The sequence below is a fragment of the Caloenas nicobarica genome, chromosome 1 (assembly GCF_036013445.1).
Source record: "Caloenas nicobarica isolate bCalNic1 chromosome 1, bCalNic1.hap1, whole genome shotgun sequence".
NCBI lineage: Eukaryota > Metazoa > Chordata > Aves > Columbiformes > Columbidae > Caloenas > Caloenas nicobarica.
In genome coordinates, this window is record NC_088245.1 from 127355304 (window position 1) to 127372740 (window position 17437).

The 17437-nt window shown below is 40.2% G+C and overlaps 2 protein-coding genes across 8 annotated transcripts in view; one reads left to right on the forward strand and one right to left on the reverse strand.

Moving 5' to 3' along the window:
* The first annotated feature begins 61 nt into the window (after window positions 1-61).
* ATP5PF (ATP synthase peripheral stalk subunit F6) lies at window positions 62-5244 on the forward strand. Of its 5 annotated transcripts, none has more exons than XM_065649135.1 (4): window positions 62-85; window positions 734-922; window positions 2805-2929; window positions 5113-5244. In XM_065649135.1, the coding sequence occupies exons 2-4, from the start codon at window positions 753-755 to the stop codon at window positions 5139-5141; spliced, it is 324 nt and encodes a 107-aa protein (XP_065505207.1). In that variant the 5' UTR covers window positions 62-85; window positions 734-752; the 3' UTR covers window positions 5142-5244. The 5 variants fall into 5 exon arrangements, with proteins under 5 accessions (XP_065505207.1, XP_065505199.1, XP_065505173.1 ...); XM_065649127.1 differs by lacking the exon at window positions 62-85 and adding an exon at window positions 109-154; XM_065649101.1 differs by lacking the exon at window positions 62-85 and adding an exon at window positions 158-249.
* A 446-nt stretch (window positions 5245-5690) lies between these two features.
* JAM2 (junctional adhesion molecule 2) overlaps window positions 5691-17437 on the reverse strand; it is a 36760-nt gene continuing 25013 nt past the window's right edge. For all 3 annotated transcript variants that reach the window (XM_065649073.1, XM_065649089.1, XM_065649082.1), the window contains 8 exons: window positions 15772-15885; window positions 14403-14555; window positions 12414-12619; window positions 11075-11177; window positions 9274-9381; window positions 8515-8530; window positions 7574-7604; window positions 5691-6430 (listed from right to left, as the gene is read on the reverse strand). In XM_065649073.1, coding sequence (XP_065505145.1) covers window positions 6398-6430; window positions 7574-7604; window positions 8515-8530; window positions 9274-9381; window positions 11075-11177; window positions 12414-12619; window positions 14403-14555; window positions 15772-15885 — 764 coding nt within the window. In that variant the 3' untranslated portion in view covers window positions 5691-6397. The remainder of the gene's footprint in view (window positions 6431-7573; window positions 7605-8514; window positions 8531-9273; window positions 9382-11074; window positions 11178-12413; window positions 12620-14402; window positions 14556-15771; window positions 15886-17437) is intronic.

The window sequence follows — 17437 nt, forward strand, 5'->3', positions numbered from 1 at the left end:
CGCCTACTTCCGGCGGCGGCCGTTGGTGGTGTGCTTTTTCCGTGCTCCCTCTCCCCTCCGGTCGGCAGCTGAGCGGGGCCGCGCGGTGCGGGCGGCGGCGGCGTCGTCGTCGTCGTCACCCCGGGGGCACCGTGCGGGGCTCAGCGCTGTGGCGGCACCGGGGCGCGCGGACGGGGCGGCTTCCCGGCGTGCATTGCGCGGGGGGGGGCGGGGCGGAGCCGGGGTGGCGGCGGCGGCGACTCTCCCAAGGTGACTGGAGCTGGGTCGGGGCGGCCCCGCGGCGGCGGTGGGTGCTGGGGAGGCGGCTGCTTCGCCTTCGGTTTGCGCTTGGGGCATCCGGGCCCTGGCGCTGACGGAGCCGGCCGGCCCCGCCGCCTGCGGGGTGTCCCCGGGGCGGGTGAGGAGGAGACAGGCGAGGAGGGGGTTGGCGGCCGGTGCTGCTGTTGGGTTAAAGTTGCCGTGTTAAAATTGTTGGTTTTTATTTAAACAAGACATTTAAACCCTGTTCGTCTCGGTGGCTGTGCGCAATAAGCGGAGGGGTAGCAGTGCTCGCTGTCATGGCGCTTCTTTGCCTCAACGGCTGCTCGGTTTGCACCCCAAGCTGCATGCTGGTTTAAATACACTCTCTGGTTTAAAGCTTATCTCTGAACGAAGTGTTTTTGCTTCTTTATGCGTTTATATTGCAGAAAGAGCTAACTAACTCTCTGTTTCTGTTTTGACTTTTTATTTTTAGCTAAAACTCTAGTGTCATCATGATCCTGCGTCAGATTCTGCGACTTTCTTCCACTTTTAGCTCTGCTGTTTCCATTCACTTGCGCAGAAACATAGGGCTTTCTGCTATTGTCTTTAATAAGGCAAAAGAGCTCGATCCAGTCCAGAAGCTCTTCGTGGACAAGATCAGAGAATACAACACAAAGAGCAAGTAAGTAAAGGAAATTATTTTAAGGCTGATGGCAAGAGGGGGTTGGAAATGTTGATTCTGACAAATGTTAAAGTATGTTTGCTCTGTAGCTTTATCTCTAAATACTTAAGGTATGCTTCTGTGTCCACAGGCAATGTTCTGTTATGTGCTGAGATCACTGGGGAGCAGATTGAGTTCTTTCAAAAGGCATTTGATTGTTTGAATTCTTACTCTGATAACCTTACCTCTGTCTGATAGTTACAGAAGGAAACTAGAAAGAACAGTCTCTTGAGTCAAATTTCTCTTTAACAATTTCTGAGAACCCATGTAAAGCTGGGTAGAAGTATTTCACATAAATATTTTAGCTTTAAAAATGAGTGAAGGATGGCACAATTCTTTGGGGGTTTGTTTTTTATAGAAACATAATACTTCAATGCAGCTTTCACTGGCAGACTTCTCTGGTATAAAATTATAGCTTAGGCAGGATGTATTCTCAGGTTTAAACCTAAATTTAGAGCAAATCTAGTACTTGTGCTTCGAAAGAACACCTGAAACCACTGACATATTGGCTGATAAGTGGTGATAGTTCTTCTCCTGTTGGTGGTATATACTGGTGCAAGAATGTATTGAGAAGGTGGCATTTGCAATGTTGCAAATGGAAAATTCAATTTTTTTCCCTCTGGTGCAGGAGAAAGTTGTTTTATTATTGCATTGACCATTCTGAAACGAATTTCTGGTTTCACCACGAAACAAGCTGAGTGGGTTTAATTCTGCTCTGAGAGTTCTTGCTTTCCAGCAACACTTATTGATGGTGTAATGAGTGAGAAGGCTTATTCTTGTGTACCTGACAGAAAATGTCCATTTTTTTCCCCTGTAAAAAGGAAAAAGAAAAAAAGTAAAGCTGATGCCATTCTTCTTAGGGAGCTGAGACACTCAATTAAGTTTTCCTACACTATGGAAATGTATCAGTGTGATAATTTTTACCCGTGTATATTCTCTGTAAATAAATTTATACATTTTTTAAAAAGGCCTTTTTTCTTTTTTTGGTCTGGAGAAAACAGGTGTTCTTCAGTCTTGTTTCCAGAAGCTGAATGGAAATGGCCTCCAAGAGCAACTAAGAATTAATGGAATTGTGAGGCTGGTTCATTAAATATCTTAATGTAATAAGTGCTTATTTCAGATGGAATCTTAAGATTCCTGTAATGTTTAAATGAACTATTTAACAGGAAAGACTAGAGTAATTCGGTGTAATTTGTTCTTGGGAAGGAAATAAGCCACTTCTTAGTTCTGCTGCAGGAAGATGTATGTGTGCACACCTACAAACTAACCTCTGTAGGGAAGCATGCTTTCAGTGGCTTTACCCATCATATGCAATATCTGTGTTGGCACTACTGAGCATTGGTAATCTAAATGGTTACTTTTAAAATTTATATTTGTATTCTAAGAAATTCCTTTCTGAATCTGTATGAATGCATGGTGCCCTGTCTCTTGGTTTTTTGCTCGTTTAGTATTCAAATATTGTTTTCTTTGCAAGAACACTTAAGCTTTATTAACTGAGATCACTAATTCAGAAATAGCAGAGGCACAAATATCAATTTTGCCAGGAAATCACACCTGGAACAAGTCAAACTAAAAACCTGAAAACCTGGATATTCAGTGTAGTTTTGTGTCTCAAAAGGCTATTTCTGAACTTTACCCTGATAACCTTGTTCCTGTGTTAGGTAAGTAGGCCCTAAGGTGTGCCATATCTCGACTTCCGGAAATATTTCAAATGGTTTGCTTTAGCGGGTTGTCAAAATATTTTTTAATTCTGGCCATGAAATGTAGATGGCCATGCAAATGTAGAACTTGGACAAGAAATTTCAGAACATAACTGTTAACCAGAACTTTCAATGTTTTTCAGGCAAGCTGGAGGGCCTGTTGATGCAGGCCCTGACTTTCAGAAAGACATGAATGAATCCCTTGCTAGACTTCAACGGCAGTATGGTGAGGGAGATCTAACCAAGTTTCCAGAATTTAAATTTGAGGGTGAGTTAACAATCTTACTGAACTCCTAATTGGAAGTAAGGACATGTTCAGTAACTGTTTTTCTTAATTAATTCCCATTTAGTTTTTATTTGGACCATTAATTTCATGTAAGGTGCCCTCAGTGAATCTCCTTACTTTTGTGCAGTTCGCATCTGATCCTCTATGACTGCTTTTTTTTCTTTTAATTATTTGCCTTTATCAGTAAAGATCATAGAATACCAGGTTGGAAGGGACCACAAGGATCATCTGGTCCAACCTTTCTTGGCAAAAGCATGGTCTAGTCAACATGGCTCAGCCCCCTGTCCAGATGTGGACTTGCACTGATGCTTGGCCAAACTTGCAGTGAGATCAGACCATCTTAATAACCCTTCACAAACTCTGAAGAAACAAACCAAACAGAAATAGCCCAGGGCCTACTGTTCTGTTTTTTTCTCATTCTCCCAAAGTGGTCAGCAGACTAAAATTTGAAAACCAGTTGTCTATGTCATCTAAACTGCAATTGGGAAACTTTCTAAGCTCATCTGAAAAGCTGGCAGTTTCAGAAAATGAGCAAGTAACTTTGTTACTGATTACTTTGTGACTAGATTAAACCTTTTTCTTCAGTTATTAGCATATGACTTCTGTTTAACTGGTCTAGGTTTGAGTGCAAAGGGACTGCACAAACTCTGTCTGCCTTGGGACATAAAGGCAACTTAATTGTTTTTACAGACAGGCTCACTTCAGTAGTTCTTTTTTAATTTTGCTTGCTTATGTAAGTACAGCTCAAAGTCTTAATTGCTCACAAGCAGTTTTAGCTGAAGTCAGGTTTTGGGGGGATAAGCTGTCTTTCCCAAAAGCTGTAAGCAGCTGGTAGCTGGGATTCAGCAATCTTTTGAATGTGCCAGAGAATTTGGTTCATGTGGCAAGGTTTTGGTAGTGGGAAGCTGCGGGGGTCGCCTTTATGAGGAGAGGCCAGGGGTTGTCCACATGTCAGACAGAACCAGTTCCAGACAGCTCCAAAATGGACCCACTGCAGGACAGAGCTGAGGCAGTGAGCAATGCTGGTGGTGCCCCTGTGACAATGTGTTTAAAAAAGGGTGAAAAATGCTATCTCTCTTCTCAACCCTTTGGTGCAGGAAGCAAGGGAAAGGGTGGAAGAGTGTGACACTTCATGGGCTTCTGGCAGCCAGCCAAGGTCAAGCCGCCATAGTCACAGACTTGTAATTCTGATCAGACAAACTGGAAATTCTAATTTAGACCAGGAGCATACCCCAAAACGTTTTGGGTTTTGGTAGCATTTCAGGTGGATTAAGGAAGAATTTAGTGTCAGATTCTTACCGGTGCAAACAAAATAGAGCATTTGTAAAGTAGGGTCTATGGTATTTCTTTTTTCTTTCCCCAGTTTTAGGGAAGTGGTTTCTTTTATATTCAGTTTTATTTCTATGTAGTCTGTGAAACAATACATATTCAAGTTTAGGATTTTTTTTGTAATGAAGCAACATTTGTGCAACCATGGGAACAGACCAAAGGGGATGAGACCATATTCTTTTACCACCATTGCCTCTCCTTAATCTGATTTCAACAAGTTGTCAAAATTAAGTGGCTAGATGGGTAGAAATTATTTTTCTGTCTTAGTGAGGATTATTGTAAGCTGAGCCTTACCTCTCAGACTCTTTGTTTCACAGAGAACAGGCATTAATAACCCACCTGTCAAAACCCTAACTCAGCCTTTGACTTTGGAGTTGAAATTGTGCACTCCGTTCTGTTATTCAGCTAGAAGACACTAACGGAGAAGAAAGAAGAGCTTGGTTACTTGTTCTTGTATCAGAGCTATGTCGGAAACACTAGTGTCAGGTCCAGTAATGTTCTGGTTGACTTAGTTTCTCTGCTGCCTTCTCCCCTACCCCAGATGTTGCTAAAAGCTGTTTTGGCAGAATGCATGTCTGTCTTAAATCTTATGCATAATTCCCCTAAGGTGGAAAAGACCTGTCTCCATGGTAGTTTTTTAGTGTTACCCACATCCAGTCATACCCTGATACAAAGCAAGTGGTGGTATAGAATGCAATGTACAAGAGCTTGCTTTAGCTTGCCAACTTAATGCTTAGTTTTCTTTGAATAACAGATGAATTGTGGTGGTTGAAGCTGGAATCAAAAGAGACTAATATGACTCTTTCTTTTCTTTTTTTCTCGCCTTCCTCTTTTAGAGCCAAACTTTGAGGAGACTCCAAAGTGATCTCTGCAGGTTGTACGCCCGACAGCAGTGTACATCAATGGAGTTGCTGAACATGGCACCAGTTGTAATTTAATAAATGCAGAGTTTCAGTTTGATTTCAGAAGCGTGAATAAGTTCTTAACTGTAGAGTGAGTACAGTTAGCTACAATTGTTACCTCTTTAAGTGACTGAGGCATCTGGGTAGTGTTTCTCAATGTTAACTGCAAAGCTCCTTTGCCAAGTTACATTTTAGTGCTGAGACGTTGTAGCACTGACAGTGAAACACCACAGTGAAACTACTTGTTTTCTGAGTTTGTCACATCCAAAAAGCTTCTGCAGAGAAAACACCAACAAAAAACAGCCCAAAACATGAGCCCTAAATCAATAGCAAAGCAGGTAGTGATAGACCTGCACAGCCAAAAGTGCAGGCACAAATATTCTAATTTTACACTGCATCAATGAACACAGAAGTGAAGAAGTGTTACTCTTATAAAAGCAACTGAAACCTGTTAATGAGGTTGTGAGATTTAAATGTCAAGTAACTGAGCTATTGACACAAACACTTCAGGTTCTGAGGAGCTATTTATTTGTGAAACGTCAACAGTTAGAGTCCAGATACTACAGCTTGAGTTGTACTAGAGTGATTTTTCTTCAGAATGAAACTACATATGCAGTGTACAGAGAGATCTACTTCCTTCTGGAAGAGAAGCTGTAGGCATTTCATATTACACAATAAAATGCTGCTTGAGCCTCAATTACAGGAAGCTTCATCCTGTCAGGATAGTGAGTTTAAGTCTGCATGACTGCTTACACACTCATAGATGGCTCTGGCAAATGAAACATGATGTCAAGGTACTAGTAAGTCAGAATTGCAGGAGACTTTGAGCCCTTGACAACAGTGGAGACCTAAGTAGTAGCAGTAGTGGTAGCAAGGTCATCCATGCAAGTTATTTGAACAGATTGTTCCAAGCTGTAAAAGTGAATCCTGGATTGCTGTATGTATACATGGACAAAAGGAGAACTAGAACTCTTCACACAATTTGACTTGTGTATTCAATTTAGTTCTATCTTTAAGTTTTGTGTGGTGTGTTTTGGGTGTGTTTTTTTTTTTTGTTAAAGCACTCACAGACAGGTTGACTAGATCTAAACATTGGCAGTTTCTATTTTCAGTGTGTAATGTGCGGAAACAATATTTACAGAGCAGAGGTCAAAAGATCCCTTTCATAGTTTTGTATAACAAGTAGTCATTTGATGTCCCTCACAGAGGCTGAAATCTTCTAAATAACAAAGGACTTGGTATGCTTGAAATCCTAAATGAAGCAAACAAGGTTATATAAGTAACAGTTCCAAGAGTTTAACCAGCTTAACATTGTGTACATTTCAGAAGAAATTAAGGCATCAAGATTGAAGACAAGCATGCCTGAAACATTGTTAATGTTTTCTCTTTTCTGGAAAGGGAAGCCTACAAAATGCACTGCTACACAGAATAGAAGTAATAACCTATTAAAAACCAGAAGTATCAAACAGCTCTAAGCAGCTGATTCCCAAGTCCATTAGTACTGATAAACAGCTCCCACAGCTCTTCCAAGTTTGCTCCTTCCTCCTCAGAGCAGCCAGGTGGCTGGCCTCAGTAAGTTTCTTACATAGATACTAGGTGAAGAAATAAGCTAATGCTGTTTAATACGGTCTGTTTTAATTAAAGAAATGGGTGGTGTTTAGCAAGCCTTAGAGGCTATTAATGTCCTAATACTACTAATGTAGTTTTAAGGTATAGATGGTGAAATTAAGTTGCTCCTAGTTGAAGCTCTAGCTGGAGCTTCATTCTTTTTACACCAATCTGAAAAGCTGGAACAACATACATGCAGTTAAAGCCCTCGAGTGCTTTCAGTGAGCTTCCATATTTAGTCAAGCCTTTTGACCCACATTAATTTAGAGGAATTAAGACCCAGACTTTCTCTTGCTGCTGCCTTGGGCTGTGTCTGAGTTACATTTCCTTGGTTAACCAATACGCACAAGAAGCAAGGCAGAGTGGAAAACTTCACAAACAAGAAATGGCATCATTAAGTGGATAGTATAGAGATGAGATTGCCAAAAAGTGTAAAGGTGTTGCCTTTCTGGTTTATCTGATGGAGGGAAAGTAATCATGAAAAAGGGAAAGAGAAAATGAAATAAGGTAATAGACAAGGGAGATGTAGGAAGAAGTAAATAAAAGGCAACCAGGTAAAAGTCTGGTTAGTGTGGTAAAGAAAAGGATGGTGAAGTATGGAGCAAGGTGCTGTAATTGTGTGGCACTTAAGACTAAGTAATAGGAATCTATACACAGAAACAGAGAGATGGTATCTCCAGGTATTGGTGGCTTATAAGGTTTGGGAGTGTGTGCAGAAACAGAGATCTAAGGAATTTTGAAGACATCTGAAACTTTTTAAGCACACTACTGAATGCAGAATACTTGCCTTTTCACTCGTAGATTGATAGTTGGTCTTTCTGTCAATAGGAAAGGAACACAGGTTAAATAGAGACTTTGCTGGTGTTTTAACCCTCCGAGAACCTTATTTATGAATGCATTTTTCCTGTTTTCCAGGAATTCTTAGAGATTTTTTCCCCCTCTTAAAAAAAAAAACCCTGTTGAATGCTTTTAGACAGCTGTCATTATCGTGTGAACCACTGCCAAATTACCTTCCCTGGCTTGTCTTTTCAGTGCGTCCACTTACACTTTTTGTCTGGTTCACGGCCAGTATAAACAGCACAGTATTTCAAAGTAATATTGGTATTTCTCTTCAGTATTTTTTCTTTTACCAGCTATAACCTAGAAGTGCTAAGATAAACTTCTTTTAAAAGAAGAAAGAATTGGAGGCCAGCTTCCAATGAAGCACACAAATTTAGCCTTGTGTGGGAGCACTAAAATAGCTTGAGGAATCCTGACTTGCTATTAAGAAATCTAAGTGCATGAAATAAATCCATATTAAAGGAGTAGACGAGACACCCTCAGAAAGTCTCTACCCATTGTATTTTTACAAAATATTTCCTAAAATAATCTGTAGACATAGATATGAGGACAGTTCAATTTGGTTCTGAGCATCTTTTGTCCAGTTTGAAGAGGAGACAAATGCAGGCCTGTAGCTGAGTTGGGGGTGTAAACCATAACTATGTAAAAAGACTCATCTCCGCACATTTATCACAGTAATAAGTCACAGTTAAGTCACTATCTGACCAGCACACTAGTTGTAATGAGGGGATCAGCTGGTGTGCAGGATAAGGGTTATTTCAGTGTTTGAAATAGCCAATGTACAAGAATAATGGGAGAAAGGCCTTAAATGATCGTCAGTTACTATATCATTAGAAATGTAAATGAAGTTCGCAGTGATTTGCATGCTACTTGCATCAAGATACTTACTGGGAAGAGCTTCCCTCTAAAAAAGAAAAACAAAAGGGGGAAAAAATTAGCACAAGAACAGTTTTCTTAGCCAATTTAAAGTTATTTGAAATACCAATTCATAGCTTATTCAGCTCTTCAGTCTCTGGGAGTTTCTGAACCAAGTGTCTCTTTTTGGTGTAGCGAGTTTAAGCAGAAAACGAGTAGATTGCTTTCGGAGATAAATGAACTTCCAGGTGACCATGAGCTCTAACAGCAGCTTCGTCAGCCTGTTACTTCCAGGCAGCCGGACCTTCTCAGACCCCGGCACTTGCCATCCCTCCCTGCCGTGCTGAACTCTGCAGGCCCTGGTGGAAACGCTACGGAGAGGATTGCTGGGTGCCGAAATTTTTTGCAGCAACCCTGCAAAGTCGTTTCTCCACGTGCACTTTCGCCACGACCCAGAAGAGGGAGCCAGTCGTTTAGTTTCCCCTTCACCAGAATTCTGCCACTCGGAACTTTGAGACCACAAGTGAACCTGCCCGGCTTGTTTCTATGCTGCTTATCTTTGCCGTCCCTTATCAAAAGCCGTTCGGTAGCCTTATGCAACTGCACAAACGTCATAAAGTATCTTTTGCACTAGAATTTACCGGAATAAAAATGTCTGCACGAAAAAAAGTTGCTGTTGCAATGCTCTTTAGCTTTAGTACCATGGAGTTAGAGCCCTCATGAAAAAGAGGACATGTTACAGTCAGCAGTACGGGCATTTTTTTGACACAAGGAAGAAGTGATTTTACTTACTTGCAAAGTAGCCCTTTTTTTGGGCATAAAATACTCCAAGGCCACACAATGCCATTACCAGAGCCACAAATACTACTGCAGCGATGATACCACTTACGTTAAGGTCATCTGTAATTATAAAACATAAGTCCAATATTGCAAGTTGTAAAAATTTCCATTGGCTGGATTTTTCCCCTAATTACTACAGACACCTTTTGTATCTATGGATGGTCTTTAGCCCAAGCTGCATAAATTAATTAGTAGATAAACCATCCAAAAGCATTACTGTATCACAGCCACATTAAGAGGAGTGCTTGATACACTTCAACTGCTTAGTTTGGGCCAAAAGTAAGGAAAGAAGAAGAGGGGTCAAAGGATATGTACTCCTCCTTATACCTATCCCCAATAAGGATTATCCAAGCCACATGTCTCTAAGCAAAAATAATCTTTAAATCTCTTGAAGTCATAAAACAAGTGTTTTCATATAGTTTGCTTAAAATAACTGAGGCAAGCTAATGGCAATGTCAAGTCCCAGTTCTGAAGAACTTTTCAGGTGAGTTCTCTAAAATTCATTTTTTAAAAATTTTTAAACAGCAAAGCTTTTGAAATTCAACACAATAAAGATCAACAAATATTTTAGCCCAGATGTTTGAAGTTAAACTCTACACTGGGCTACCAAAACATCTAGCCATTTTTACTTTGAAGGTGATGACCCGTGCCCATTTTCTGATATAATCCCTAGGAGCTTCATCCATCTCAGGAAAGACAAAAATATCAACAAGCAGAAATGTTTTCACAGGTTTTTATTATATGTCCAATTACTTATTTGGCTCCTGACTTTAAGCATACATTAGTATATGGTAGGGAATTTTATTTCCAAACCTATACATTTGTGTGCATTGGTTGACAGCAATTTAGGACTTAGATTAGAATCCCTCTGTTGTGGAAATACTCACCTATCTTAGTACCTTGTGGAACACTTGCTCATAATCAACGAGGAATGCATTAAAAGCTGTGATACAGTGATTTTCAGCTAAGTTCTAAGAAGGCACCAGACAATTGCTTTATGGAATTCTTGGCCGTGAATTTCTATGCAGTAGTTGTTAGGATCTTTTAGAAACGTTAGGCATTTATCTACCATCTGTTTTCCTATCACATCTGCATGAGCTAATTTTGTATTTTGCTAAACCACTCATACATTATGGGTTATTATAGACTCTGCCTCTCCAGCCTTTGCTAAATGCTTTATTAACTAACCAACATTACACTTCACCTGCGCTGTACAAGTAGAAAAGGAACAGGCAGCAGGATTTTTTCATTTTTAAGATACAGTGACTTCTTCAGTGTTCCTCTGGCAGGTATAAAGGAGTCATTCGATTCAATTTTTGATCTGCTACCTTAAGATCTCACACAAATGCATCTCAAAAGGCAGGCTTTTCACAAAGAAAATAACCCAGTGGATTGACACATTATCCTGTACACCTTCCACAAAAGCATTTCTGAAATGTTAAAGATCTTGCATAGATACTGCTGCTCTGTGAAGTTCAGTGTTTGGCAACCTAAAGGCTACCAATAATTTTAAGGTACTAAACTTGCTGCTTTTCTGTGAAATGCAGTGAGATATGTTTGTGCTGTAAGCAAGGAATGCTTGAAGTATCCAGAGCAAATACATATAAGGAACTCTTTATTATTCCTCCCCCAAAATATCATAAGCAAACAAAAATATATAATTCAATCTGGTCTTAGCTTCTCGGTTGCATCATGCAATAAAATCATTAATATTGCAAGACTGTTTTCTGCCCTTATTTGATTTGACACATACCAACTTGCATTCGCTTCACTGAGCATTTCTGAGATAATCCAATCCCATTGGAGGCTTCACAGAAATACTCTCCAGTGTCATTCTTTGTAACTGTGTTAAATAGCTGTTAAGACAGAGTCCAAAACCATTATCAGAATGGAAAAAAAATTCAGAATTTCCTGTGGGATAGAAATTTTGACATGTCAACAGGGTCAGTTTGTTTTGAACAAACAATAACAAAACCTGAAAGTGAGAAATTCTCATCCAGTTCAACCCCATAATTCAGCTCCCTAGTTATATTCCCTGGTTCTTAACTTCAGCTTCTGGTCTAAGAGTGTCTTTTAGATGGACATTTTAACTAGATGGAGTATACCTACACAGAGATTCTTTTTCAGTGGATCAGTACTTTCCAATAAAATTCATTTTCTTAGACATGCTCTAATTTCAGAATCCCTGAAATCATGATTGTTCATTTTACCAAAAAAAGCAACAACAAGTTAGTTAGAAATACTACATACATACTACATACTACAAGAAAAAAAAACTTAGTAGTTTTGAGTAGCCCACCTAATTTCCACAGTGTGCTGAAAGATCCACAGCACTTCTGAATGCTTAGTCACATTTCAGTTTCCAGGTTTGATCATGCACAAAAGCAGGGTGTTCCTAGAACAACTCTTCCAAAAAATCTCTGTTGACAGTGCATCATTAAGTAGTGTGTATCAATTTTTTTAGGAGGATCAGCTAATTTGGGGGGGAAAGAGGGGATGGGAAAGAAATGGCCACCAGTTCAGAGGTGATGGGGCGGGGGAGGGCAGAATCAAACAACAACTAAAACAAAGAAACAAACAAACCCACCACACTAAACTGTCTTAAAGCCCTGACTCATTCCCACTGGCTTCCTAAGAACTGGATGGGAACTTGTAAATGGCACCGGATTGCACAAATTCTGGACTGCCCTTAGTGCTGCACTCCCACTGAAGCGTGAGGTTGCTATTGCAGATTTTAAGGCACTACCAACTCTAACTCTGACATACTGAGAGACCATTTTCACCTGACACTAGATAGCTAACTGACAAGGTGAAATTTGTCCTGTATTTTCTAGATTCTGCTCATTGTCATTACTGCAGCCTTGCAACTCAACTCACCCATTTTGTCTGTATCACTCAACACCTACAGCTTGTCATTGGTCTGAGGCAAAAACCACCTTCTACATTTGTTAGCAGGTGTTTCAACGTGACACTGATCTCTGACAAAGACCTTGTGCATTTTTGGATTAAGACCCCTGTGCGTCATTGTACTAAACAGTAAATTTGGTCTTCTCGATATAGCTGGTTATGACAGAGCTGCTTATTACACTTACCAGGGTGCCAGACTTTTTATTCATGGTGTAAGAGATGTTTGCTGCTCTAGCACTGCCTGTTCCTGTCTTTTCCAGTAAGGCAACACCGTTCTTGTACCACTGGTACTCAGACGGAGGAGACCCCTCGGTCTCCCTACAGCTCATTTCCACTACTGTTCCTGTCATGGCAGAGCTGGGCACCTCACATACTGGAGTAGTCGGAGCAACTGGAAAATGAAATTACACTGGTTACGCAGTCTTATAATCTTATCAGCCCTGTGTATATGACAACTGTTTGACAGTCACTGGTGAGGAGATGAACGCTTGTGTACATGCTTAGCGACTGCCATGTTAACGAAGAGAGGTGCTGGAGAAGGGGATGAAGGCAGAGTCCTGCTACTGGAGAGCACAGTAAAATTTGTGAGTTGCTAAAAAAACGGAAGAAAGAGGCTCCATCCCGGCCTCCCCTGCCACATGCTGTGTCATCTTGTCTCCAATCTACACACTCTCATCCAACCCCAGAGAGGTTGTTTCATCCTGTTTCTTATGTGGAACCTCTTGCCCTCAGACAAGAGAGCAGATAACTCAGTCCAGAAGTCTCCTGCTCCCCCTCCCTAGTATTTAAAAAGAGAAGTGAGAAAGAGAAAAAGGGTTTTTTTTTTTGTATTAAAAGAAGTCAACTCTTATTTTGAAAAATGATTGTCAGAAAGAATTACCAAGACTGGCCATCACCACAGCCATTGTGCAAATCCCAGGTTGAGAATCAAAAACAATTGACTACTAAATTTCAGTTTAAATTAGAAATAAACATTCCCACACATACAGATGCTGGAGAACTGATCATTCCTTCTGCCATGAAGATGAAGATCTGTTTTCCAATTATTCTTATATGAACTTTTTTTTTTTGGTAACTTGAAGCTATGTGGAAGAAAACTACGGGTGAAGAGGCATGCGTGGTACATTAAAAGCACAGATGACACCTTAACAAATATTTGTAGTTTTTTCTTGGTTGCTTTTAAAATAAGAAGCAAAAATAAAGACAATCAATTCCCACTAATTTTCAAAAAGGTTTGTAAGCAAACATACACACTCTTCCTTCTCTCCTTTGGGCTCTAAGATTTCGACTTTACATTAACAAGTCATATGTAAAAGAGGAAATCTGTTGAAAGAGTGGAAGAAGGAAAAAGTGGTGTTACCTCATGGCTGGAGCTAATCAGAAGTTCATTAATTTATCATCCTTTATGGAGAACTTTGAGAATTAATTTATAACTTCAAAAGATCAATTATTTTTGTATACAAAAAATATAGAAACTACAAAAGCAAGTATTTTCTCTCTATACAGAGAAAACAACAAAACTACCAACCTCTACCACTCACGTATTAGGAAAAATAACAAGAACAACGTAAGAAAAATGTGCTCAGTATTCACTTTTCCCTCCTTTCCCCAATTGGGAAAGGAAACAAACAAAAAACCGCAAAGAACAACCACCCCCACAAACCAACACCATCTCTCCTGTAAATGGAGTCCACAGATTTTTAGCTCACTGGCTGGCATTGTGCAGACACTGCAGCAGTTTCTCCTTCCAAAAACAGGAGGAGTCTGTAGCATATTGGAGTGAACCTCTGCTTAGGAATATTTGAGAAGCGTTGACAGATGCTGACTTTCCAGTACCAAACACCATGATCAGCTTGTCCAGACTCTCAGCCACTGAGTGACTTTGGTTTTAGTAGACATGGAAGTTTCGCCATACCATAAATCGGCATACTTGCTAAGTTTTGAGAACTCAACTACACACTTATATTAATAAAAAAAGAAAACTAGTTATGTTCCTTCCTAATGCAAGCATGCATTTTGCAAAGTTCTTCCGTGAAGTAGATTGTAGAATGCATGCGTGCACATGTATTTACAAACTCAGCTGCCACACACTATTATGGACAATCCTACCTCCAGCACCCCTTGCCATTATTCAATTCCTTTACAGAAGCCCAAGTAATAAAGTTTGTTTGTACCCAACACTGTGAGAGTAATAGTAGCCTCTCCCAGGCGTTGCCCCTCTTCACTCTTCGCACTGATTTCACAGCGGTAGGTCCCAGAATCCTTTCTAGTCACATTTCTAATACGGATTCCTGTATTCAGCATCTCTGCTCGGCCTTGAAGATCACCTTTAAGGGAGAACAGACAGAGGGTTTTCTGCTCTTTGCTTATTGCAAATGTCTACATCTCATTGCCTTGCTCTGAAATCATGTACAATTATTGAACTATTGCTCATTCATTCAGTGTTAGTTTTCTGTCACCAAGGAGCAATATGTAATCCCCCTCCCAAGACAGTAAGCACCTTCTACAAATTGTGCATTTAGTCCAAAAACACTCGGTTCAAAAACCTACATCTGCCATACATTTTCTAGCTGGAAGATGGAGTACTTCTTTTCTGCAGACTTTTCAAGAAAACATGTATACCAGTACTCAGGTGAGGAGAGGAAAAAAAAAAAAAAAAAGAGAGAAGACATTTTCCATTAAAAGGATGGTCATCACTAATTTAAGCCCTTTACAGAAAAACTTCTGCACAAGACCACAGCAAAGTATTTGACATTTTAACTTGGCACGAAAAACTTGATGGATTTAGCAAAGATATTGCCATCAGTCTTTTTATTCATTTTTATTCATTCCACAGGTTGTTATGAAATTAAAGTTACTTGCGCATACAGAACCAGGAGTTCCAGTATCTCTCTAAATGAAATACATGCAGAAAAACACACAAACAAGTCCATCAACTAGACCAGCACATCTGGCAAGCTCTACAAAGTAACAAAATTGTTGTGCTTTTATTTTACTTCTCAGCTTTCATTTATTGTGTACAAGGTACCAGAAACCCTTATTTTCTTCAACACATAAAGCTGAGGTAAGTCCTTTTAAGAGCATATAAACAGAAATTCCACTTCTGAAAAGATTACAAATAATTTAAAATATACAGCTGGATTTATATTTTATGTATATAAAAATTGCTGCATTATTCATATCTAAGCCTCCAGCTCTACAGGAGGCTTCAGAAGCCTCTTTGTAAGACACGAATGCAGAGCTTGCAGTAATTTGGGGGACTTTATATTTGAACATAACTTTTGAAAAATTTCAAGGAATGTGCAGTGCCATTTTTCGTAGTCTTTGGTTTTATTATCTTTAACTTAATCAGAGAGGTAACTAATCATTGATGATTTTATTGATAATTTTTTTTTTTCCCCTGGGGATGCATTATTTTCCTCAAAAGGACAGCTGTTCAGTATGGAGAATCAAGAACACTCTCTCTCTTGGAGAATAATATTAGGAAAATTTCTGAGAGAGTCAATATCTATGCTAAATCAGTCTAAGTTTGTAGTACTTTACCTGTAAATTCACCATTATAGTAGACAAATGAGACTCCTTGTGACTGGATTTTCTTCCATTCTATTCTTAAGCTCATTCCTTTCGAAAATTTGTGCTTGCAACTAAGAATGGCCTCTAGAGGGGAGAAAAGAAAAAAAAGTGCAAAAGGGAAAATTAGAAACTTTAGCATTGTGTTTGGCACACATTCAGGCCCATGAAATTAATATTCCCCCTTTAAAAGAATTTGAGCAGTCAGCAAGAACCAGATCTACTTCTCAAAGTGATGCCATCAGACTTTCTCCAGATTTACACACACAATGGGGAAATTTTCCCATATTTCAGTGGCTTTTGGATCAAACTTCAGATGTTGGGGACTAGATATTCCCACATTGGATGAGCACAGATTCTGTATTACTACCCTCTGACCTACTACTCTGACCTTGTTAAAAATCAACATTTTATGAATTGACATTCTGAATTCAGAATCAATAGTTTAACTGTTTAAATTCGTAACTTAAGGCAGATGGAAAACATACCAGTAAGTGGTTAAATATTCTCCTAAGTAACTTACTTAATTACAGTTTCACATTGATTATTGTGAAGGTATGTGGAAGGTGAGAATCTGCTTCATGAATGTTACCCAAGCAAGGACGTCTTAAGTGCAAAGGCGATAACAGGTAAAGGGGGTACTGACAAACAAAACCACAGCAACACAAACATGACAGACAAGGACTAACAGAGATGATGACAAAGACCATCAGTCTCCAAACAAACTGATGGGCCTGTGGTGTCAGCAACTGGCATGAGTGAGGGTCTCTGTGTCAATAGATGGAGGGGGCACAGATCTTGGTGAATCTTGGAGCACGTGTGCCTGGAGTGCCAGCTATTCCAGCAGAATAGGGTGGTTGAGTGATTTTAATGCCAGCAACTGGGGTCACACTGGGGGTGTGACCCTGAATGTTTTATGTGAGACCAGGCAGTGTTGCATGTAGGTGCTGTTGAAGGCAAGACCTTGTCGGAGAACATCTGCGTAGCTGGCAGTGTCAGGGTCAGTGTGTGTACGTGTGGGTGTGCACACACATGCACACATCTCTGGGGTACACGCTGCCTTGCTACTGGTAGAACCTGGAAATGGGAAAGCAGCAGCCGTGTCCACAAGCCTGGGACAAAGATCCAGGTCTGCAGCAGCACTGGGCTGGGCTCCAGTGGCCAGGCAGGACGAACCCTCAGGCCTCGGAGCTGCTGCAGGCAGCAGCTGCTCATAACGTCTCTTAGTGGTTACCTTTTCTTTTTCTTGAGTTCTCAAAAAAAGAAGGTTCATCCAATCATTCACCTTTCTGTCTGTTCACTCAGGTGTCCCTGACTTATGCATAGCAGGCATCACCAACCAAGTTTCACAGAAGCTAAGCTTCCAAGAGTCACTGGGTTTTGCAAAAGTTGCCATAACTGGGCAAGATGCAAACCAAAATTAGTGCTCCTAGTAAAAAACAGGTCAATACTAGCAGGTCAGCTGTTCTTTTCCCCTCCCATCTTGAATATGCAGCTTGTATCATAGTAATTGTGGTCTATGTTCAAGCCTGTAGTTATTATGGGGAACTAAGAAGGAAGAGAAGACATGACAAACTGTATGGGTGATTTACTGGGACAAACTCAGTGCATTTCAGTAGTTCTGCTCTCTGTGGAACAG